Source organism: Dreissena polymorpha, unplaced genomic scaffold (assembly GCF_020536995.1).
Source record: "Dreissena polymorpha isolate Duluth1 unplaced genomic scaffold, UMN_Dpol_1.0 chrUn009, whole genome shotgun sequence".
Taxonomy (NCBI): Eukaryota; Metazoa; Mollusca; class Bivalvia; order Myida; family Dreissenidae; genus Dreissena; species Dreissena polymorpha.
In genome coordinates this window covers 534,512-560,610 of record NW_026273323.1, presented here as the reverse complement: position 1 = coordinate 560,610, position 26,099 = coordinate 534,512, and the positions used below count along the sequence as shown (strand labels likewise).

Below are 26,099 nucleotides of genomic sequence, written 5' to 3'. Positions count from 1 at the left end.
TATTCTAAACACAAAATATCCGATGTTCACGGACGAAAAACTTTTCAAAGAATGACAGTTTCTAAAATCATAGTTAAAAACCTTGATTATCACGACAAATGGCCGCTTTTGAAAGAATGACAGTTTCTAAAATCATAGTTAAAAACCTTGATTATCACGACAAATGGCCAAGCTAAAACGTTTAATTAGCCGATAATTGTAATTAAAGATCGATTGAAATATTATGATTCAACAGCTTCAAATAATGAAATATAAATTAAGAATCTCTGTAATAATAGGTGATATTTTAGCGTGCAAAAACAAAAGAGATCAAACGGTCACATATTGCTTTTAACTCGATAACCCGATAATCTGCCGCTAATTTATTGCAATTGCAAATTGGCTGTCAAAATGTTTTTCACACGTCACGCTTCAGTGCTAAAGAGCCTAAACTGCAGACTGGAAGTGCGTATTGATTTTTTCGCTGTTGCATCGGTGTAATTTTGCCTATGTACATGACCGACTTACTCGCGCGTGACCACTCATATGGGGGGAATTTATCATTTGGGATGCAAAATTGCTGGCCGCTGGCCGGAGAAATGGGGTTACCGCTAAAGAGGGGTGCATTATATAGTGTTTATCGACGGTCGCGGCACAGAGCGGCCGCCTACATGGGGTGACCGGCGATGAGGGGTGGCCATAAATAGGGGTTGGACTGTATACTGAACAAAATGGTGTCCACGTTCAGTCTTAGCCAACGTTGATCAATAAAATTAAGCCTCAACTCAACGAAAGAATCTAACATAATTATAATGACACGTAGCACACAATTTGGATAATACAAATATTGATTGAAACTGAAACTCATCTGTACATTAAATTGATGCCCCAATTTGTGCTTTAACATGATTCGTCTAACACTGAAACAGCAAAATTTATAGAAAAAGACACACATACGTCGATGACAACTCAAATCCGGTTCTTATAATAATAAAATAACAAAGATTTGTAATTCCATTTTCTGTTATTGCATTTGTCTATCTATTTTGATTTTAAATCACACTTTTTAAATGATTGCATCACATGCTTAACACTGTCACCATAAACACGAATTACAAAATCGAATGTCGAAGTGATTTCAATAATTTTATTTCCATCACAGCTCCCAATTATGCATGACAAACACAAAATACAAAACACGTTTTGGAATCGTTCGATGCTTAAAAAAATATTAAACTGTTAAATAAAAACCCTCCACGTTCAAATTCTTGTCCTTAAATCCAGAGAGTCTATGTAGTTTTGTCATTGAAATTACGTCACATGACTTGCTTCATAAATTGCGTCATAAATTGCGTAATCAGAAGAATGAAAATAAAAGTACAGAAGGCTGGTTCGGTATAAATTTTAGTGAAAATAGTATATGATATGTGATATAAACGATAACACGGGGCCCTTACCGCATAATGGCCCTCGGGCCAATGGGCCTCGGGCCATTATGTCGGCAGCGGGCCGATTATATACGTCCGGCCCAGCTCTGCCATATTATTGTCTTAAGTCACACAATATTCCCTTTACATGTACCAACATGTCAAAATGTAATTTAAAGAATAGAATATGCAGATATTTCTACACATGTGACCAGACATGACTTTTAAAGACCATGAATGCACTTTCCTACATCATTCACATGCCTTTGCATGGCAAATATTCAAATAATAATTCCTCTCAATCGTGTTTGAATTACATTTCATTCTTCCAGGGAATCAAATAGTCCCTTTAACTGTATTTCATATCAGATAATTCTTAAATGCTGAATGCTTTTTTCTTGACTTTGGGAAAGGGTCTGGACTTCCATTTTTGGGAAAAAAAGGAAGAATTTTCCCAAAGTAAGCTTAAACATTCTCTTACAGGCAAGGGCCTTTCTCTTGGGTGCAGATGATTTTATAAGGCCCTTGCTAGAGAAGGAAATAAAGTCCTGATGTTCATAATAAGTATTTATGCAGTAATTGATAAATGTCGTTAGGCTTTCAGATGGCCAACAAGCTAATGGACAATCCTTAGTAATAACCAGAGAGCCAGAACCCCTATGACAAAAGGTAATTTTTCATCACACATGACCTAATGACCAAACAAACTCTTAATTTAATAAAAATATAAATATGATGGTTGAACATTATTGCGTTATTCCTGTTGTTCTTTTTCATGCCCCGGTGGTAGACTCATGCCGAGACAATATTTATGTACAATTCATCACGATTGATAGGAACACATGTAAGAGTGTTTACAGTAAAAAGGAACATAGTTTTTAATTGTTAAATGGGAAATTTTTACAGTGTTGATGAAAAAAGTCATATGTTCACATTATGAAATGGCATTTTTATACCCCCACAAACGAAGTTTAGGGGGTATATAGGAGTGAACCTGTCTGTTGTTCGGTCGGTCGATCGGTCTGTCTGTCAGTCCGTATTAAGTGTCCGCTCTCTAATTCAAGTATTTTTGAACCGATCTTCACCAAACTTGGTCAGAAGTTGTATCTACATGATGTCTAGGCCAAGTTCGAACATGGGCCTTGCCGGGTCAAAAACGTTTTACACATTTAGCATGTTGTCCACTCTCTAATTCAATTAGTTTTCATCCGATCTTCACCAAACTTGGTCAGAAGTTGTATCTACATGTTGTCTAGGCCAAGTTCGAACATGGGCCTTGCTGGGTCAAAAATGTTTTAAACATTTAGCATGTTGTCCGCTCTCTAATTCAAGTAGTTTTCATCCGATCTTCACCAAACTTGGTCAGAAGTTGTATCTAGATGATGTCTAGGCCAAGTTCGAACATGGGCCTTGCCAGGTAAAAACTAGGTAACGGGGTCACTTAGTGCGTTTTAAACATTCAGCATGTTGTCCGCTCTCTAATTTTAGTAGTTTTCATCCGATCTTCACCAAACTTGGTCAGAAGTTGTATCTACATGATGTCTAGGCCAAGTATGAACATGGGCCTTGCCGGGTCAAACACTAGGTCACTGGGTCACTTAGTGCGTTTTAAACATTCAGCATGGTGTCCGCTCTCTAATTCAAGTAGTTTTCATCCTATCGTCACCAAACTTGGTCAGAAGTTGTATCAAGATGATCTTAAGGCCATGTTCGAACATGGGCCTTACCTGGTCAAAAACTAGGTCACGGGGTCACTTGGTGCGTTTTCAGCTCATCTATTTTTTGAAAAAAAAATATGAGCTATTGTCATCACCTTGGCGTCGGCGTCTGCGTTGGCGTCGGCGTCCGGTTAAGTTTTGCGTTTAGGTCCACTTTTCTCAGAAAGTATCAATGCTATTGCATTCAAACTTGGTACACTTACTTACTATCATGAGGGACTGGGCAGGCAAAGTAAGATAACTCTGGCGTGCATTTTGACAGAATTATGTGCCCTTTTTATACGCCCGTATAAAATACGGGACGTATTATGTGAAACCCCTTGGCGGGCGGGCGGGCGGCGGGCGGGCGGCGGGCGGAAGGCATCACTTTGTCCGGACTCTAATTCAAATTGTATTCATCCGATCTTCACCAAACTTGGTCAGCAGTTGCATCTAGTTGATATCTAGGCCAAGTTCGAATATGGGTCATGCCGGGTCAAAAACTAGGTCATAGGGTCAATAAGTGCATTTTCAAAGGGGCCACTTTGTCCGGACTCTATTTCAAATTGTATTCATCCGATCTTCACCAAACTTGGTCAGCAGTTGCATCTAGTTGATATATAGGCCAAGTTCGAATATGGGTCATGCCGGGTCAAAAACTAGGTCATAGGGTCAATTAGTGCATTTTCAACGGCCGCCACTTTGTCCGGACTCTAATTCAAATTGTATTCATCCGATCTTCACCAAACTTGGTCAGTAGTTGCATCTAGTTGATATCTAGGTCATGTCCGAATATGGGTCATGCTGGGTTAAAAACAAGGTCACTGGGTAACTTAGTGCATTTCAAGGATTTAGCATGGTGTCCGCTCTCTAATTGAAGTATTTTTCATCCGATCTTCACCGAATTCGGTCAGAAGTTGTGTCTAAATGATATCTAGGTCAAGAACAAATATGTGTCTTGGCGGGTCAAAAAATAGGTCACAAGGTCACTTAATGAATTTCAAGCGTTTAGCATGGTGTCCGCTCTCTACTTGAAGTAGTTTTCATCTGATCTTCACTGAATTTGGTCAGAAGTTGAGTCTAAATGATATCTAGGTCAAGAACAAATATGGGTCTTGCTGGGTCAAAAACTAGGTCACTTAATGCATTTCAAGCATTTAGCATGGTGTCCGCTCTCTAATTGAAGTAGTTTTCATCCTGTCTTTACCAAATTTGGTAAGAAGTTGTGTCTAATTGATATCTAGGTCAAGTTCAAATATGTGCTGCTTAATTTTCAAAAATATATCATTTTGCCACTCAAATGGTAAAGCTATCAAGTTGTCCAAAACCTTCAAACAGGCGTATCTTGTGACAGTTTGGCACTCTTGTTATACTTAGAAAATTGAAAATTTTTGTTAAGTTTTGCGTTTAGGTCCAATTTTCTCAGAAAGTATCAATGCTATTGCATTCAAACTTGGTACACTTACTAACTATCATGAGGGGACTGAGCAGACAAAGTTAGATTACTCTGGCGTGCATTTTGACAGAATTATGTGCCCTTTTTATACTTAGAAAATTGAAAATTTTGGTTAAGTTTTGTGTTTAGGTCCATTTTATTCCTTAAGTATCAAAGCTATTGCTTTCATACTTGCAACACTTACTAAATACCATAAGGGGACTGTGCAGGCAAAGTAATGTAACTCTGACTGGCATTTTGACAGAATTATGTGCCCTTTTTATACTTAGACAATTGAAAATTTGGTTAAGTTTTGTGTTAAGGTCCACTTTATTCCTACAGTATCAAAGCTATTGCTTTCATACTTGCAACACTTATTAACTATCATAAGGGGACTGTGCAGGCAAAGTTATGTAACTCTGACTGGCATTTGGACGAAATTATGGGCCCTTTATACTTAGAAAATTATAAATTTGGTTAAGTTTTGTGTTTTGGTCCACTTTACCCCTAAAGTATCATAGATATTGCTTTCATACTTGGAACACTCGCAAACTATCATAAGGGTACAGTAAAAGGACAAGTTGCATAACTCTGGTTGTCATTTTTTTACGAAATTATGGCCCTTTTTTGACTTAGTAACTTTGAATATATGGTTAAATTTTGTGTTTCCATCCACTTTACTTTTTAAGTATCAAGGCTATTGCTTTCAAACTTCAAATACTTTCATGCTATCATGAGGTTAATGTACCTGGCAAGTTGAATTTTACCTTGACCTTTGAATGACATTGACTCTCAAGGTCAAATTATTAAATTTTGCTGAAATTGCCATAACTTCTTTATTTATGATTAGATTTGATTGATACTTTGACAAAACTACTCTTACCTGACATACCACAATAGACTCCACCCAAACCATCCCCGTGCCACCCCCCCCCCCCCTATTTTTTTTTTTTTTTTTTAACATCATCTCAAAAATGACCACCACACCCTCACACTATACCCCCCCCCCCACCCCACCCCCCCCCACAATTTTTTTTTTTAAACGGTTAAAAAGCACAAATATTTATTTTTATTATTTTATGTTTTAAATACCGTCCAACCATCGCACCCAAGAATCCCCCCACCCCCCCCCCCTCCCCCCATCCGAATCCCCCCCCCTAATTTTTTTTTTTAAGATCATCTCACAAATTACCACCACACCCTCACACTATACCCCACCCCACCCCCCCCCCCACCCAAATTATTTTTTTTTTGAAACGGTTAAAAAAACACAAATATTTATTTTTATTATTTTATGTTTGAAATACCGTCGAACCATTGCACCCAAGAATCCCCCCCCCCCCCACCCCCGAATTTTTTTTTTCCCCTTTTTTTTCGCATTTTTGGAAGATAATGTAATAAATTCCACACCCCCACACTATACACCCCTCTTCACTCCACCCCTCTCTCCTTTGTGATTGAAAATGACCTTTAAAAAGAAAATAGATGAGCCGTCTGCACCCGCAAGGCGGTGCTCTTGTTTAACATTCAGCATGGTGTCATCTCTCTTATTAAAGTAGTTTTCATCCGATCTTCACCAAACTTGGTCAGAAGTTTTATCTAGATGATCTGAAGGCCAAGTTTGAACATGGGCCATGCCATATCAAAAACTAGGTCACAGGGGCACTTAGTACGTTTTACACATTGAGCATGGTGTCCACTCTCTATTTCAAGTAGTTTTCATCCGAACTTCACCACACTTGGTCATAAGTTGTATCTATATGATGTGTAGGTCAAGTTCGAACATGGGCCATGCCGGGTCAAAAACTAGGTCACGGGGTCACTTAGTGCATTTTAAACATTGAGCATGGTGTTGGCTGTTTTTTGTGGGCCATGCCGGGTCAAAAACTAGGCCACGGGGTCACTTAGTGTGTTTTAAACCTCACCATGTTGTCCGCTCTCTAATTCAAGTAGTTTTTATCCAATCTTCACCAAAATTGGTCAGAAGTTGTATCTTGTTAATGTCTAGGGCAAGTTTGAATATGGGTCATGCCGGGTTAAAAACTAGGTCACCGGGTATCTTGGCGCGTTTTAAACCTCACCATGTTGTCCGCTCTCTAATTCAAGTAGTTTTCATCCAATCCTCACCAAACTTGGTCACAAGTTTTATCTAAATGATCTCTAGGACAAGTGTGAACATGGGCCATTCTGGGCCTAAAACTAGGTCACGGGGTCACTTAGTGCGTATTTTAACATTCAGCATGGTGTCCGCTCTCTAATTCAAGTAGTAGCTCTAGTTGTCATTAATTTTGTTTGTGTCAGATTTGTGAACATTTCAATGTCAACATTGTTAAATGTTTAACCATGGCCATTGTGATGGAATGAACAAGAGATGTGTTTGTCAGAAACACAAAGCCCCCTATTGGGCCGCTTTGAAATAAAATTTCAATATATAATTTGGCAGGTTGTGAACATCTCCCTTTTAAACCTCATTACTTCCCTTGGATTGTATTTTTTTTACTTTTCACCTTGAAGGATGACCTAGACCTTGACATTTCACACTCAAAGTGTGCAGCTTCAAGAGATACACATGAATAAAGCCAAATATCAAGTTGCTGTATTTAATATTTGCAAAAGCTATGGGCAATGTTAAAGTTTTCGGACGGACACACACACAGACAGACAAACGGACTGACAGTTCAACTGCTTATAATGCCACCCTATCGGGGGCATACAAAGAGCCCAGTGAAAATAAATTGAACAGAATTTACATGCATAAGAAAAGGTGTGAGCAAATAAATAAAATATGCCTTGTTTTCAGAAATGAATGAAAGATGGTGGACCCTTTCAGAAAGACAAGTGGCCCACATAAGCTCTGATAGTGATGTCGGTCAAGAAAGCTTTGTCACAGGTAACAAGCATGCACTAAGCCTAATAATATTGTAAAGAACACTGCTTTAAACAACCAAGACATTTTCGTAAAAAACTAAAATTATTTGCAATGATCATTACGAGTTGGAAACATTTATACAATTAATTAAGACTGTTAACATGTTCTCATTTAAATATAAATGCGTTTTAAATAGATCTTTTTTATTTCAACCTGAAACCAGCACATGCCCCCCCCCCTTTGTGTTTTATCCAGGCCTAATCAGAGTGGCGCCCCGCCATGCCCCTTTTTCTAAGCGCCACACTGCCCTTTTATCTAATTGCATAATTATGTATCAAGTCTTATCTGCTTTTGCAATCGTGTGTTATCTCTGTCTCCCCAAGATGCACATATTAAGGTAGCGCCACTGTAATTGGCACCTTTCAAAATATAATCTAATGTATTGTTTTCTTAATCAGCATCATTCCATTGGACTACATGCAAATTTTTAGATAGGCTTTCCATGCTTAAAAAAAAAAAGACTGATTTATTTTCAAGACCACCCAACGCTCGGCTTTTGCCCAGTTTATTTGCACCCCTGGGGTATATGAAAGTTCCATAATTCATCCAGATTTCCAAATATGGGCATGCAGTTGGTGTGTAAAGATGCAGTAAAGGTGTTTAAAGTTTAAACAAGATGAAATAAGTATTCTTTTTACAGACATTTAATTTTTAGCTCATATATTTTTTGAAAAAAAAAATGAGCTATTGTCATCACCTTGGCGTCGGCGTCTGCGTTGGCGTCGGCGTCCGGTTAAGTTTTGCGTTTAAGTCCACTTTTCTCATAAAGTATCAATGCTATTGCATTCAAACTTGGTACACTTACTTACTATCATGAGGGGACTAGAAGGCAAAGTTAGATTACTCTGGCTCTGGCGTGCATTTTGATAGAATTATGTGCCCTTTTTATACTTAGACAATTGAAAATTTTGGTTAAGTTTTGTCCATTTTATTCCGTTAGTATCAAAGCAATTGATTTCATACTTGCAACACTTACTAACTATCATAAGGGGACTGTGCAGGCAAAGTTATGTATCTCTGACTGGCATTTTGACGGAATTATGGGCCCTTTATACTTAGAAAATTGAAAATTTGGTTAAGTTTTGTGTTTTGGTCCACTTTACCCCTAAAGTATCATAGATATTGCTTTTATACTTGGAACACTTGCAAACTGTCATAAGGGGACAGTAAAGGACAAGTTGCATAACTCTGGTTGTCATTTTTACGGACTTATGGCCCTTTTTTGACTTAGTAACTTTAAATATATGGTTAAATTTTGTGTTTAGATCCACTTTACTTCTTAAGTATCAAGGCTATTGCTTTCAAACTCCAAATACTTTCATGCTATCATGAGGGTACTGTACCTTGCAAGTTGAATTTTACCTTGAACTTTGAATGACCTTGACTCTCAAGGTCAAATTATTAAATTTTGCCAAAATTGCCATAACTTCTTTATTTATGATTAGATTTGATTGATACTTTGACAAAACAACACTTATCTGACAATAGACTCCACCCAAACCATCCCCCCCGAAAAAAAGTTTTTTATGTCCCCCCACTATAGTAGTGGGGGGACATATTGTTTTTGCCCGGTCTGTTGGTCTGTTCGTTGGTTGGTCTGTTGGTTGGTTTTCGCCAACTTTAACATTTGCAATAACTTTTGCAATATTGAAGCCAGCAATTTTATATTTGGCATGCATGTGTATCTCATGGAGCTGCACATTTTGAGTGGTGAAGGGTCAAGGTCATCCTTCAAGGTCAAACGTCATATAGGGGGACATTGTGTTTCACAAACACATCGTGAGCTTTTGTGACTGGTCTTTGTCCGTCGTATGTCTGTCCGTTATTATTTGCTCGTAAACACTCTAGAAGCCACATTTAATGTCCCATCTTAAAGAAAACTTGGAAAGAAGCTTTGTCCCAATGAAATCTCGGCGAGGTTCGAAACTGGGTTGTGCCGGGTCAACAACTAGGTCACTAGGTCAAGAAAAAGAAAAACCTTGTAAACACTGTAGAAGTCACATTTCATGCCCAATCTTCATGTAACTTTGTCAAAATGTTTGTCTTAATGATATCTTGGTTGAGTTCAAAAGTGGTTCCGATCCGTTGAAAAACATGGCCGCCAGTGGGTGGGGCAGTTTTCCTTATTTGGCTATAGAGAAACACTGTAAACACTCTAGAAGTCACAATTTTTGCCAAAGCATCATGAAAGCTGGTCAAAACATTGGTTCAATTGTTGTCTCGGACGAGTTTGAAAATGGTCGAGATCAGTGAAAAAACATGGCTGCCAGTGGGCCGGGCATTTTTCTCTATATGTATATAGTGACAGCTTTCCCTATTTGGCTATAGAGAAACCTTGTAAACACTCTAGAAGTCACAATTTTTGCCCAATCATCATGAAAGTTGGTCAAAACATTGGTTTTATTGATATCTCGGACGAGTTTGAAAATGGTTGGGATCGGTGAAAAAACATGACCGCCAGTGGGCGGGGCATTTTTCTCTATATGTATTTAGTGAAAACATGTGAACACAGTAGAAGTCACATTTTTGGCCCAATTTTCATGAAATTTGCTCTGAACATTTGTTTCCTTGATACAAGAGTTGAGTACAAAAATGGTTCCGGTGAGTTGAATAACATGGCTGCTGGGAGGGGGGGCAGTTTTCTCATTATGCCCCCCCCCGCGCCCCCCCCCCCCTCCCCCTTCGAAGAAGAGGGGTATATTGTTTTGCTCATTTCGGTTCGTCCGTCCACCAGATGGTTTCCGGATGATAACTCAAGAGGGCTTATGCCAAGGATCATGAAACTTCATAGGTACATTGATCATGACTCGCAGATGACCCCTATTGATTTTCAGGTCACTACGTCAAAGGTCAAGGTCACGATGACCCGAAATAGTAAAATGGTTTCCGGATGATAACTCAAGAACACTTATGCCTAGGATCATGAAACTTCATAGATACATTGATCATGACTCGCAGATGATCCCTATAGTTTTTTAGGTCACTAGGTCAAAGGTCAAGGTGACGGTGACCCAAAGCAGTAAAATGGTTTCCGGTTGATAACTCAAGAACGCTTATGCCTAGGATCATGAAACTTCATAGATACATTGATCATGGCTTGCAGATAACCCCTATTGATGTTCAGGTCTCTAGGTCAAAGGTCAAGGTCACGATGACCCGAAATAGTAAAATGTTTTCCGGATGATAACTCAAGAACTCTTAGGCCTAGCATCATGAAACTTCATAGGTACATTGATCATGACTCGTAGATGACCCCTATTGATTTTCAGGTCACTGTGTCAAAGGTCAAGGTCACGGTGACCTGAAATAGTAAAATGGTTTCCAAATGATGACTCAAGAACGCTCATGCCTAGAATCATGAAACTTCATAGGTACATTGATCATGACTCGAAGATGACCCTATTGATTTTCAGGTCACTAGGTCAAAGGTCGAGGTCACGGTGACCTGAAATAGTAAAATGGTTTCTGGATGATAACTCAAGAAAGCTTATGCCGAGGATCATGAAACTTCATAGGTACAATGATCATGACTCGCAGATTACCCCTATTGATTTTCAGGTCACTAGGTCAGAGGTCAATGTCATGGTGACCTGAAATAGTAAATTGGTTTCTGGATGATAACTCAATAACGCTTATGCCTAGGTTTATGAAACTTCATAGGTATATCGATCATGACTTGCAGATGACTCCTATTGATTTCCAGGTCACTAGGTCAAAGGTCAAGGTTTTAGTGCAATAAAACGTATTCACACAATGGCTGTCAAGGTCATGGTGACTCAACTTAGAAAAATGGTTTCCAGATGATAACTCAAGAATGCTTACGCCTAGGATCATGAAACTTCATAGGTACATTGATCATGACTTGCAGATGATATAATGATGAAACTTGTCCACGATGTTTGTCTGGACAATATCTAGGTCAAGTTTGACATTTGGTAAAGATTGAATGAACCGACTCCTCTCAGGTGAGCGAACTAGGGCCATCTTGGCCATCTTGTTTATTTGTATTGTAGAATGTAGAATCCCAGGCACAGGCTAGTGCTAGTAGAAAAATACACAAGGACATTGAATGTTCCAAGAAGAAGGCAGCCAGTGATGTGCATCCATAGTTTCCATAATGTAGAATATAACTCCTTGTCCCAAGCACAGGCTAGTGCTAGTAGAGAAATACACCAGCACATAAAATGTACCAAGAAGAAGGTAGCTACTGATTTCCATCCATAGTTTCCATTATGCAGATTATAGCTCCTTTTCCCAGACACAGGCTAGTGCTAGTAGAGAAATACACAAGCACATAGAATGTACCAAGAAGTAGGTAGCCACGGGTGTCCATCCGTTTTTTTTCTGTATTGTTGAATGTAGCTCCTTGTCCCAGGCACAGGCTAGTGCTAGTAAAGAAATACACCAGCACATAGTATGTGCCAAGAAGTAGGTAGCCACTGATGTTCATCCATTTTTTATGTATTGTAAAATGTAGCTCCTTGTCCCAGGCACAGGCTAGTGCTAGTAGAGAAATAAACCAGCACTTAGAATGTACCAAGAAGTAGGTAGCCACTGATGTCCATTGATTGTTTCTGTATTGTAGAATGTAGCTCCTTGTCCCAAGCACAGGCTAGTGCTAGTAGAGAAATAAACCAGCACTTAGAATGTACCAAGAAGTAGGTAGCCACTGATGTCCATTGATTGTTTCTGTATTGTAGAATGTAGCTCCTTGTCCCAAGCACAGGCTAGTGCTAGTAGAGAAATAAACCAGCACTTAGTATGTACCAAGAGGTAGGTAGCCACTGATGTCCATCCATTGTTTCCGTATTGTAGATTGTAGCTCCTTGTCCAAGGCACAGGCTAGTGCTAGTAAAGAAAAACACCAGCACATAGAATGTACCAAGAAGTAGGTAGCCACAGATGTCCATCCATTGTTTCTGTATTGTAAAATGTAGCTCCTTATCCCAGGCACAGGCTAGTGCTAGTAAAGAAAAACACCAGCACATAGAATGTACCAAGAAGTAGGTAGCCACTGATGTCCATTGATTGTTTCTGTATTGTAGAATGTAGCTCCTTGTCACAGGCACAGGCTAGTGCTAGTAGAGAAATAAACCAGCACATAGAATGTACCAAGAAGTAGGTCGCCACTGATCTCCAACCATAATTTCTGAATTGTAGAATCTAGAAACTATGGTACAGGCTAGTGCTAGTAAAGATACACCAGCACATAGAGTGTACCATAAAGTAGGTAGACACTGATATCCATCCATTGTTTCTGTATTGTAGAATGTAGCCCCTTGTCCCAGGCACAGGCTAGTGCTAGTAGAGAAATACACCAGCACATAGAATGTACCCAGAAGTAGGTAGCCACTGATGTCCATCCATAGTTTATGAAGTGTAGAATATAGCTCCTTGTCCCAGGCACAGGCTAGTGCTAGTAGAGAAACACACCAGCACATAGAATGTACCAAGAAGTAGGTAGCCACTGGTGTCCACCCATTTTTTCTGTATTGTATAATGTAGCTCCTTGTCCCAGGCACAGGCTAGTGCTAGTAGAGAAATACACAAGCACAAAGAATGTACCAAGAAGTAGGTAGCAATTGATGTCAATCCATTGTTTCCATAATGTAGAATAGCTAGTGCTTTATTAGCAAGAATTACAAGTAGGCTGCCTGTTATAAGATGTAGGTAACCAATGCTTATCAATATTATATATCCTTTTTTTACCCCAACATTTGATCTAGTATAAGTGTTTAAATCCTTAATTTTTTTTTAATTGATATTTATTCTGAACTAATACCAGATTTGTTGATGATGTTTGAAAATATTTTGTTAATTTATACTACACTCCAACACCGTTATTTCGAACACCGATAATCCGAAGTTACCGTTATTTCGAAGTATTTTTCGGGTCCCGATTTCGGTTCTTCTTTGTTTAATGTAAATTTCATTGTTAATCCGAACTTCGTTAAACCGAAGAAATTGTTAATTCGAAGTGATTCTGTCGGTTCCAACACTTTAATTTGCACCTAATTATCAATCTTTAATCCGAAGCCAAAACTGCAAAACACTGAGCGTAATTTCACACCTTTGTCGTCTGAGCGTGGCCCGTCAACAGCCGATAATTACACCTTTGTCATATGCGCGTAGCGTGTAAATTTCATAATTTGTGCTATTCTAATATTTTATATGTTCTGTAATTAGAGTACGATAAAAAAGAGAAAAAGAATCGTTTTATTCCTCCGTTTGTTATAAGTAGAAATCTATTGCTCTCTGACTAGTTAACGTTTTTAAATAAAACAATTATTAATAGTATCGTGTAACCAAACCATGCGAATTCCAACGTTTTAGTTTTAAAGAATCAATCAAAAAAGTCTTCTGTCAAATGTTTATTTCGAATTATCGTTAATCCGAGGTTTTTTAAACGGTCCCGAGGACTTCGAAATAACGGTGTTGGAGTGTAATTGGAAAAATCTGTCAAAGAATAAGTGAATGTTGACACAAAGCCTGTAAGTGTGAAATGATGGCTTTGTTTGGTGTGAAAGTGCCAGTGGCATATGAAATTAATTACTCTAATGAAACAGGTGAGAAATTTGTGTCTGTCTTACCGTGCATTGTTTTTTAAACACAGATTGATGTGTATTGAACATGGCAAAATTTGTTTGTTGATCATTTTTGCATGTATGTTAATAAATTAACATAAGTTGTTATTTTTCCCAAAAAATGTTGTGATTGCTGAAATGTTATTATTATTTTTATTTTTGGTTGGATAGATTTATTTATAGTGAATGTTTTCCAAATGCATGTTAAACAATTATTAAGACACAATTGAATTTCGGGATCACATCTGGACTTTTAATAAATGTTTAAGAAGGTCCATAATGCATTTAAATAGACTTGTTGAAATGTTTTTATTATTTGGATGAATGTCATTCAATGAACTAACAAAAATGTAATTATTTGGAAGAGTTGTACATGATTGTAATTATAAGGACATTAATATGTGAATGTGTTTTATCTCGCACTCAAACCAGGGACCTCGCAAAGCAAAGGATAAGGCTTTTCCACTTGTTAGTTTTAAGAGTGGTTTCAACGCTTTATTGGTAATGGCAAATTTACAAATGCTTTATTATTATCCCAGCCTAAGGTGGATGGTTATAGAATTTGCGATGTCCATCTGTCTGTTTTTCACAAAATTATCAATATATCAATACAACAAATTTGCTTGTTTTTCTCATTTTGGTTGATGGTTCTCCACAAACAAACACATATTTGAAACATTTTTTTAGTCAGGAGTTTTAATTATATTGTTTAAATATAATGCATACATTCTTTTTTTAAATATATGACTTCTGTTTTGTATTTGTCATTTATACAAAACTATGAACAACTCCCTTTAATATGAATTTAAAGACATAAATATTAAATTAATTAAAAAGATTTTGTTCTAATTCAATACACATCTGTCATTTTAAAGTAAAACAAAACATTATTTACAACTATATCAGACTTGTTCTAGAATATGCTTATTAATTTAGTTTTGTCATACATTTTTTTTTCTGATGTTAGAAGTAAGTGCTAACTAAAATATGGAGCTAGCTAGTCATAGATCAAACAGTAATTAGGCATGTTGATGCATTTTGAGATTGACTAAGAGAGCCATATGGGGAATGTGCATGTCATGTAAGTTTTTATCTTGAGACAAATTATGTGGTCGCTATGGTTATAGAAATAATTTAATACCAAGACCAGGATCATCCCCCACACACAAACACCACCCCTCCCACTCTCACAGCACCCCCCCTTATGCACATACACGACCTCTACCTCTCCCTCAGAACCTCCCCCCCCTGACACACACAGATACACCCCCACTCCCACAGAAATACCAATTAAAAACAAAATGTTTTACCCACTCCAGCTCAGAAGCAAAGTGAAAAAGGCTACATAAAACCAGCACTAAACCAGAACAGACTGTGAGTTCTTTATGGGTTTATGCTGTTTGCTGGTCATCAATATCTTAGGATTGGAATTGAAGCCTTAAAAACTTTAAATCTTTAGAGAACAGTCTTTAATTTTATTGATTTTATAAAAACCTACAAAGGCATAAAAAGCGAATCCGAGCAAGAAAGGATTGATTGTTGCTCCCCTGTGCTTCAGATTTTATCCAGAAGAAGTGATAGAAGACGTGGGTCGTATCCAGCAGGGGGCTGTCCCATTGGTGCTTCGCTTGCTTGGCAACTGAACTGGCGACCTGGCCCTGTGTCACAACAGCCTCCAGCTGTGTTGCGGGCTGTTTGAGAGGTCCGATGTCGTCTTCGTTATGATGATGGAGCAGGAACTGCTGGAGGTGCTGGCTAACATGCTTGTCACACTGCTGCAGACTGGGTCAAGGTCAGCCTTCTAAAAGTGATTCAGTTTTTTGTCCCCTACCGTTGAAACCGGAGGGGACATATGGTTTGCGCTCTGTGTGTCAGTCAGTCTGTCCGTCACACTTTTCTGGATTCTGCGATAACTTTAAAAGTTCTTCATATTTTTTCATGAAACTTGAAACATGGATAGATGGCAATATGGAGATTATGCACGTCATTTCATTTTGTTCCTACGTCAAGAATTCTGGTTGCTATGGCAATAAATATTTTAAAAAGTTCTGACAATGGTGGAGTTTCACCGGTAGGGGACCATATTACTTGGCAATATCTTGTATGTTTTGTTTTTTTAACAGATCAAGTCGTTATTATGTCACATAATACAAGGAACATACATGTATTGTGACGACAGGTGAGTACATTCACATTTTTAAATCACATGAATTGTTATATAATTCGTCAGAGACAAACTTTATTAAATATATTTGAAGGGGGGGGGGGTAAGATGGAGTTAATCTTCTTCTGAGCTGTTATAAACTATTTTAAAAGGATATCATATTACAGTTAACGAGCGCAAAGGTTATATTTGAGAAATTACAGAAAACAGCTTGATGTCTCAAATAAGCAATAGTTTGGTGAAACTACTTCAATATTTTGTTGTGACAAGAAATAGAAAACTAACCCTTTACCACTTATGAAACACATTCTTACTTGTTTGTAGTCCATTAGAAAATATAATTAAATTAAAGACCTTTCTTGATAGATTCAAGTTTTTAAAGGCTTTGTTTCCAAGCCTAAGATACTGATGAGTAGGTTTTACATATCTATCGTGTTTTACATATCTAGCGTGTTTTACATATCTAGCGTGTTTTACATATCTATCGTGTTTTTGCTTTTGACTGGGAATTAAATCATTTTTTGTATGTACCATGTTCAAACCTTGTGATAATGCATAATAATAACAGAATAGACATCTCATTCACATTAACTGTTTTAAATAGTTAAATTAATAAAGGTTGATCAGTTTTTGACATGAGTGATTAGCTTTATTTCAACTGGTTTTAATTGCCCACCATTAAAAATATCTACAGGTTACAATACACTAAATGATCGCTTCATGTAGGGCTGTACTCTCTAAAAAAATATCATAGTTGACAGGAAGGCATGTTTTACACTTTTTACCATTATTTGGGTGTTATCTTGCGGAGATAATGGTAGGGCATGAATAGGTGTTCACTACTGAATCCCTGAAATATGATACACGTGAAGACTATAGTAAACCATTGCACTAGAAAAGGTTACATTCCACTAAGAAACAGCCGAAAAAAAAGTTGCAAAAACAGTCGATTTTGATTTGTGTCAAGTTCTTTCTTGCATTGTACATGACATATCTTTTTTATTGCATAAATCGATTCCGCTTAGAATGGCCTTTAAGAAAAGGTATAGTTATGGGGGTCTCTATGTGCAAAATGTTGCATTTTTTTCGCTCAAAGTTGTCGCTTTTAGATTGAATTATATAGGTAAACTATTTAGTGTATTATGACCTAAACGCAAAACCAGGCCTAGTCACAAAGGAGCTGTATTTACAGAAAATCATCATTTCTTTAGTGGGATATGACGCGTTTTGGCAAATTTCACGGAATAAATGCGTTTGTTTCACGAATTTAAGGAGCATCGTGAGTTTTTAAGAAGAAAATACGTTTTCAGAGGAAAATAAGAAAAAAAACGTACAAAAACTCGCCTTGAGCCTCTCAAATAGCAACAATTTGTGCTGAAAGAGCTCATGAACACGTTTTAATAGTTGTTTACTTCTTTTTCTACATAGCTTGTAACAATGTTCCAGTATTTTGACCGATTGTAATTATTTGGGGTAATCGTTTTACGCCTGAACGCCCGTTATAAATCAAAGCTCCGAACGCAAAAAGCAACATGGCTTATCAGGCGTTATAATAAAATGCAGTTTCAAGCATTTCTACGTGAAAGATCGATCTGAAAATTGGCATGCACATAGAAAATAGGTTTATAAGTATCGAGAAGTGCTTATTTTTCGCGATGTTAACAGTAAACGTTGTCTTATAGGTTACAATACACTAAATGATCGCTTCATGTAGGGCTGTACTCTCTAAAAAAAATATCATAGTTGACAGGAAGGCATGTTTTACACTTTTTACCATTATTTGGGTGTTATCTTGCGGAGATAATGGTAGGGCATGAATAGGTGTTCACTACTGAATCCCTGAAATATGATACACGTGAAGACTATAGTAAACCATTGCACTAGAAAAGGTTACATTCCACTAAGAAACGGCCGAAAAAAAAGTTGCAAAAACAGTCGATTTTGATTTGTGTCAAGTTCTTTCTTGCATTGTACATGACATATCTTTTTTATTGCATAAATCGATTCCACTTAGAATGGCCTTTAAGAAAAGGTATAGTTATGGGGGTCTCTATGTGCAAAATGTTGCATTTATTTTCGCTCAAATTTGTCGCTTTTAGATTGAATTATATAGGTAAACTATTTAGTGTATTATGTCCTTAACGCAAAACCAGGCCTAGTCACAAAGGAGCTGTATTTACAGAAAATCATCATTTCTTTAGTGGGATATGACGCGTTTTGGCAAATTTCACGGAATAAATGCGTTTGTTTCACGAATTTAAGGAGCATCGTGAGTTTTTAAGAAGAAAATACGTTTTCAGAGGAAAATAAGAAAAAAAACGTACAAAAACTCGCCTTGAGCATCTCAAATAGCAACAATTTGTGCTGAAAGAGCTCATGAACACGTTTTAATAGTTGTTTACTTCTTTTTCTACATAGCTTGTAACAATGTTCCAGTATTTTGACCGATTGTAATTATTTGGGGTAATCGTTTTACGCCTGAACGCCCGTTATAAATCAAAGCTCCGAACGCGAAAGCAACATGGCTTATCAGGCGTTATAATAAAATGCAGTTTCAAGCATTTCTACGTGAAAGATCGATCTGAAAATTGGCATGCACATAGAAAATAGGTTTATAAGTATCGAGAAGTGCTTATTTTTCGCGATGTTAACAGTAAACGTTGTCTTATAGGTTACAATACACTAAATGATCGCTTCATGTAGGGCTGTACTCTCTAAAAAAAATATCATAGTTGACAGGAAGGCATGTTTTACACTTTTTACCATTATTTGGGTGTTATCTTGCGGAGATAATGGTAGGGCATGAATAGGTGTTCACTACTGAATCCCTGAAATATGATACACGTGAAGACTATAGTAAACCATTGCACTAGAAAAGGTTACATTCCACTAAGAAACGGCCGAAAAAAAAGTTGCAAAAACAGTCGATTTTGATTTGTGTCAAGTTCTTTCTTGCATTGTACATGACATATCTTTTTTATTGCATAAATCGATTCCGCTTAGAATGGCCTTTAAGAAAAGGTATAGTTATGGGGGTCTCTATGTGCAAAATGTTGCATTTATTTTCGCTCAAAGTTGTCGCTTTTAGATTGAATTATATAGGTAAACTATTTAGTGTATTATGACCTACATGTAGTTATATTGTTGTGGTGATGTTGCAGTTTCTCTCCAACCTTGCAATATTCAGTGAAAGAGATTTTCGCCAAAATATTTTTTTGGCAAGTTCCATAAATCAAACAAATAATAGTAGAATGTGTGGATTGCTCTCATTTGATTGCATGATCTGGTTTAATTCTGAAAGGTTTCCACTCTCCATGTTCAAGAGAGTTTTGATTAATCTTCACCAACCTTCAGGCAAATGTTGGTTGACCTTTATATCTGAACCTAGTTAGATGATCAGGTTGACAGTTAACTCTCGGTGTATTGCAGTTTTCATCCAATCTTCAGGAAACAATATTGTATATTTAAAAGATTTAAATATGAAGGCTAGAGGGTGCATTGCCGTTTACCAATCAGCTTTTTACCCCCTTAAAAATGTGCTTTGTCCAATTTTCAGTCCAAAATTTCTGCATTCGAAAATTATCATTACAACATTAACAAAATCTTATTTATCTTCTACTCATAGCCATACTTACTTATAATAGCATTAAAATACTGGCATTAACAAATAGACAATAAAATCATTAGTTACAAAAAAAAATGTAAAAAAAAAATACAATTGAAGAAATATTTTTTTTAGCTCACCAGGTGCTCATGGTGAGCGTTTGTGATCGCCTTTTGTTCGTCGTCTGCTGTCAGTTGTCCGTGGTGCGACGTCAACATTTGCCTTGTTCACTCTCTAGAGGCCACATTTATTGTCCAATCTTCATGAAATTTGGTCAGAAGATTTGTTTCGATGATATCTTGGATGATTCGAAAATGGTGACATTTGCTTGAAAAACATGGCTGCCAAGGGGCGGGGCGCTTTTCCTTATATGGCTATAGCAAAATCTTGTTAACAATCTATATAAGAGTATAAGAGGCCACATTTATTGTCCGATCCTCATAAAACTTGGTCAGAAGATTCATCCAATAATATCATGGACGAGTTCGAAAATGATGACGAAATTGTTGGTTGAAAAACATAGCTGCCAGGGGGCGGGGCATTTTTCCTTATATGGCTATAGTAAAACCTTGTTAACACTCTAGAGGCCACATTAATTTTCCGATCTTCATGAAACTTTCTCAGAAGATTTGTCCCACTGATATCTTGGATGAGTTAAAAAATGGTTATGTTTGCTTGAGAACATGGCTGCCAATGGGCAGGGCATTTTTCCATATATGGCTATATATGACTAAAGTAAAATCTTGTTAACACTCTAGAGGCCACATTTATTGTCCAATCTTCATGAAACTTGGTCAGAAGATTTATCCCAATAATATCTTGGACGAGTTCGAAAATGATGCCGGTTGGTTGAAAAACATGGCCCCCAGGGGGCGGGGCATTTTTCCTTATATGGCTATTATTAAGTAAAACCTTGTACACTCTAGAGGCCACATTTATTGTCCAATCCTGATGAAATTTGGTCAGAAAATTTGTCTTAATGATATCTTGGATGAGTTCTAGTTCACAGATTGACTTTAAAATATACACAAAAGCCAATTTGTTAAAATGCACAATTTATTATATCTGCAGGTCAATAATGGCTTTACACAGGCAGTCAGTTGCTGGACGAATTATGAGAATGCGGCGTGCCACAGCAGCCACAGTAGTCTCTCAGCAGGCGTTGTAAGTGGGTTTTTTCCTTGCAACTAGTTTTCTATTTCAGGGCTCGAATTACTTTATCAACTCTCAAAAAATTGCGAGTTGTTAAAATTTTAACTCGCATTTTTTCTTTCCAACTCGCAATACAAGTTTTAAAAAAAGCATCCTTTGGTAGATCTAAACTCAAAAACTAAAGCCCTGAACTTGTAGTGATACTGTGGTAACAGTTACACAGATATAAAACTGGTCGAACTATGTTTATTGTAACTTAAAAGGTTTAAAAATGCAACAACAGAGCAAATTACACTATTTAATGGTATACTATGATCTAGGTCTTTCTCAGCAACTCATTCAGCCCTTATAACACCTTGTCAAGTATTTTTGTTTTTAAATAAAGTACACCGATTGCACATCTCAAAAATGAACTGTCTGATCAACTGGACGTTTTAACATTTTTTTTGGCAAAAAACTATATAGTACACATCAGAAAAATCAATTGAGGTTACATCGTGCTTTTTGTTTTAAACACAAAACATATACCAATCTTAAATTGGTTGCTATTTTAAAATTATTATGTTTATTGGATGCGCACACATCTGTGTTGGTTTTGCATATTCAATGGGAATACCCTGTATAACATCATCATATCGTGTGTTCCCTCGTGCTATTAACGCGCACCTGGCACTTCCCACAAATGGCGACCAGTTGTGTTTATTCAATTCTTAAACAATATTTACGTTTATTCTCTGTCTGCAATTGTGTTTAAATATTTAAGTGCTGGATTAAATAATTATCTGGGATAATCAGGTAATCAGGTAATATATGCAATATTTGATAATTTTAATTTTTCTCCAACTCGCAAAAAAATGGGAGTACCTAATTTGTGCACTCGCATTTTTAATTTAACTGGCAAATGCCAGTTTGCATGTGTTTAATTCGAGCCCTGTATTTCCAGACTTTAAATGCAGACTCATTACAGACCACTTTATAACCCAAAGATTAACTCGGTTCCCATAAATAACCCATTTATATCCAAAATGTTTCAAAGACTTAGTACCTCAGACTTTCACTATAATCCCCAAAACAACAGCTGTTAAAAAATCTTAATCATATAACAACCCATTTTGTTTATAATAAAATTTTGAGTCATTGAGTCTCTCATCAGACTCTTCAAAAGGACCTTTTCACAGATTTTGGTATTTCATGAAATGTGTCATTAAATGCTGTAAATTGATAAATGAAAACAATGGATATATAAGTTCCAATATAAAACAAAAATTTAATTAAAGAATTAAAAAAAATCGTCCACAGCTGGTGTCGAACCACTGACCCTTGGATTAAGTCTAGTGCTTAAACCATTCGGTTATCCGTGCTAAAATGGTACTAGATGTATTTTATACTTTATATAGGCTATTCTCTTGATATCACAAAATATTACAATAACAACAGAACTTTCCAAATAATACAATCGTTCTCGTTATCATAACATTATAATTTTCACAGTTTTCAATCATAAAAAGATGCCAATAATGGATATTTTGGAGCATGGTAAATTTTCAGTATTACTATTTCTTTGCAAAAAACATAACTAAAACAACAATTTGTGAATCTGAAAGAATTGTTTTTAATTTTGTTAATTTATCAAAATGTGGAAAGTCCCTTTAAAAGCCAACATGTTTATTACTACCATTCTCACTGAAGCCATTAAATAACATGCTGAAATATGTTGCTTCGTCTCACTGCAGCCCTTTTAATTTCAGACTATCGTATGGTTTCTATGCAGCCCTTAAAATTTCATTACTAAATTTCTCAAATAGTCTCACTGCATGAGCCCCTTTAATTGACCATTAGCCAGCTGTCAATATAATAAAACTATCAGCCAATCAGATCGCGAGTTTTCACACACCCCTCAGGAACGCTTATCTGGCCGCAATTTTGTCCGACAAACAAACTGTGTCGTACATATGGAATGGACATAATTTTTATGCCTCCCTTCGAAGAAGAGGGGGTATATTGCTTTGCTCATGTCGGTCGGCCGGTCTGTCGGTCCGTCCACCAGGTGGTTGTCAGACGATAACTCAAGAACGCTTGGGCCTAGGATCATGAAATTTCATAGGTACATTGATCATGACTCGCAGATGACCCCTATTGATTTTGAGGTCACTAGGTCAAAATGGTTTCCGGATGATAACTCAAGAACCCTTAGGCCTAGGATCATGAAACTTGATAGGTAGATTGATCATGACTCGCAGATGACCCCTATTGATTTTCAGGTCACTAGGTCAAAGGTCAAGGTCACAGTGACCCGAAATTGTAAAATGGTTTCCGGATGATATCTCAAGAACTCATAGGCCTAGGATCATGAAACTTGATAGGTAGATTGATCATGATTTGCAGATGACCCCTATTGATTTTCAGGTCACTAGGTCAAAGGGTAAGGTCACAGTGACCCAAAATAGTAAAATGGTTTCCGGATGATAACTCAAGAACGCTTAGGCCTAGGACCATGAAACTTGATAGGTAGATTGATCATGACTCGCAGATGACCCCTATTGATTTTCAGGTCACTAGGTCAAAGGTCAAGGTCACGATGACCCGAAATAGTAAAATGGTTTCCGGATGATAACTGAAGAACACTTATTCCTAGGATCATGAAACATGATAGGCAGATTGATCATGACTCGCAGATGACCCCTATTGATTTTCAGGTCACTAGGTCAAAGGTCAAGGTCACGGTTACCCGAAATAGTAAAATGGTGTCCGGATGATAACTCAAGAACGCTTATGGCTAGGATCATGAAACTTCATAGGTACATTGATCATGACTGGCAGATGACCCCTATTGATTTTCAGGTCACTTGGTCAAAGGTCAAGGTCACAGTGACAAAAAACATAGTCACTACAACGGAGAGCCCATATGGGGGGCATGCATGTTTTACAAACAGCCATTGTTAAGAGTTTACATAGATTTTATATCAAATGCCTGATCATTACAGTTTGATCATTATTTAAACTTGTAGGTGCTATACATACTTTACAAAAGGTCATTATTTTACCTTTATTTCTTAAACATATGAACCAGTAATGAGAAAACAAAGACAATGAATGGTTTGACCACAACAGTTGTGTGTTCTATAAAACATGTTAAACCGTTTGATGCACAATATTATTAAGCAGTTTGGGCAACAAAATAATTACCACACATGCTTATTTATAATCTCAGCATAATAGTTGATAATTAATAAATTGACAGTTTGTTGTGCGGATCTCAGAATGAAGGAACATTAAGGCATTGTTAGGAACTGTACACATTAAGAAGAGAAACCTTATTTAATTACTTGAATAATTTTCAATTATATATTTATTTTCTGGGGTTCATAAACAAGAGAAATCCTTATAAATTGTAAACTTAAATATTTTTAAAAACAACAATAAGAGCTGTCTCCATAGGATGACTTATGCCCCCCAATAAACACTTTGATAGAAGTTATTGAAATGCACTTAGTGACCCCGTGACCTAGTTTTTGACTCGGCATGACCCATATTCGATTTTGACCTAGATATTGTCTAGATACAACGTACAACGCAGTTTAGTAAAGATCTGATGAAAACTATTTGAGTTAGAGAGCGGACACGAAGAGTGTGACAGACTGACGGATAGTGAGAAAACTATATACTCCCTTTTCTTTGAAAGGGGTCATAAAAAGGTTATTTCAACTAGGCATAGCCAGCTTTAGGGACTTCAGGTGTAGCATGTAAGGCTTATAAAACAACAACAACAACATTTCTAATACAACATATATTGATACAGGGAAAAATGTGAACATTGCAATAAACATATAAGGTCCATCTTGTTATAAATAATTAAATGCATAATATGCTTAATATATTCCATTCGAATGTTGGTGAACAGCACCGTAATACCAACATTTCATTTTTCAATAGTGAAATGTAACTGGTTCGCATTAAAAATACATGAAATAAAATGCATATCAGACTATCTGTTAGTGAAACCACGTAATAAGGCCTATATTAAATTATGGTTACAATCAGAATTTAATTTATATCTAAAAAAAAGAATCTGTCTATTTAAAAATAACACAACAAGAGCTGTCTCCATAGGATGACATATGCTCCCAATCAACGCTTTGATAGAAGTTATTAAAATGCACTTAGTGACCCCGTGACCTAGTTTTTGACCCAGCATGACCAATATTCGAACTTGACCTAGATATTGTCTGGATACAACTTCTGACCTAGTTTGGTAAAGATCGGATGAAAACTATTTGAATAAGACAGCGGACACGAACATTGTGACAGACTGACCAACGGACAGTGCGAAAACTATATACCTTCTTTTCTTCAAAAGGGGGCATATTTCTTCAAAAGGGAGCATAATAAAACAAAGATCAAACCATTTACAACACTTACTAACTATCATAAGGGGACTGTGCAGGCAAAGTTATGTAACTCTGACTGGCATTTTGACAGAATTATGTGCCCTTTTTATACTTAGAAAATGGAAAATTTGGTTCAGTTTTGTGTTTAGGTCCACTTTATTCCTACAATATCAAAGCTATTGCTTTCATACTTGCAACACTTATTAACTATCATAAGGGGACTGTGCAGGCAAAGTTATGTAACTCTGACTGGCATTTGGACAGAATTATGGGCCCTTTTTACTTAGAAAATTGAAAATTTGGTAAAGTTTTGTGTTTTCGTCCACTTTATTCCTACAGTATCAAAGCTATTGCTTTCATACTTGCAACACTTATTAACTATCATAAGGGGACTGTGTAGGCAAAGTTATGTAACTGTGACTGGCATTTGGTCGGAATTATGGGCCCTTTATACTTAGAAAATTGAAAATTTGGTTAAGTTTTGTGTTTTGGTCCACTTTACCCCTAATGTATCATAGATAATGCTTTCATACTTGGAACACTCGCAAACTATCATAAGGGGACAGTAAAAGGACAAGTTGCATAACTCTGGTTGTCATTTTTACGGAATTATGGCCCTTTTTTTACTTAGTAACTTTGAATATATGGTTAAATTTTGTGTTTCGATCCACTTTACTTCTAAAGTATCAAGGCTATTGCTTTCAAACTTAAAATACTTTCATGCTATCATGAGGTTACTG

General features: G+C 36.9%; 1 protein-coding gene across 1 annotated transcript in view; it reads left to right on the top strand.

Annotated features, from left to right (window-relative positions):
- Positions 1-1,420: 1,420 nt before the first annotated feature.
- LOC127863450 (uncharacterized) overlaps positions 1,421-26,099 on the top strand; it is a 53,005-nt gene continuing 28,326 nt past the window's right edge. Inside the window, exons 1-4 of the mRNA XM_052402979.1 lie at positions 1,421-2,075; positions 7,339-7,428; positions 15,610-15,843; positions 20,891-20,983. Of these exons, the coding sequence (XP_052258939.1) occupies positions 15,773-15,843; positions 20,891-20,983 (164 nt within the window). The 5' untranslated portion in view covers positions 1,421-2,075; positions 7,339-7,428; positions 15,610-15,772. The remainder of the gene's footprint in view (positions 2,076-7,338; positions 7,429-15,609; positions 15,844-20,890; positions 20,984-26,099) is intronic.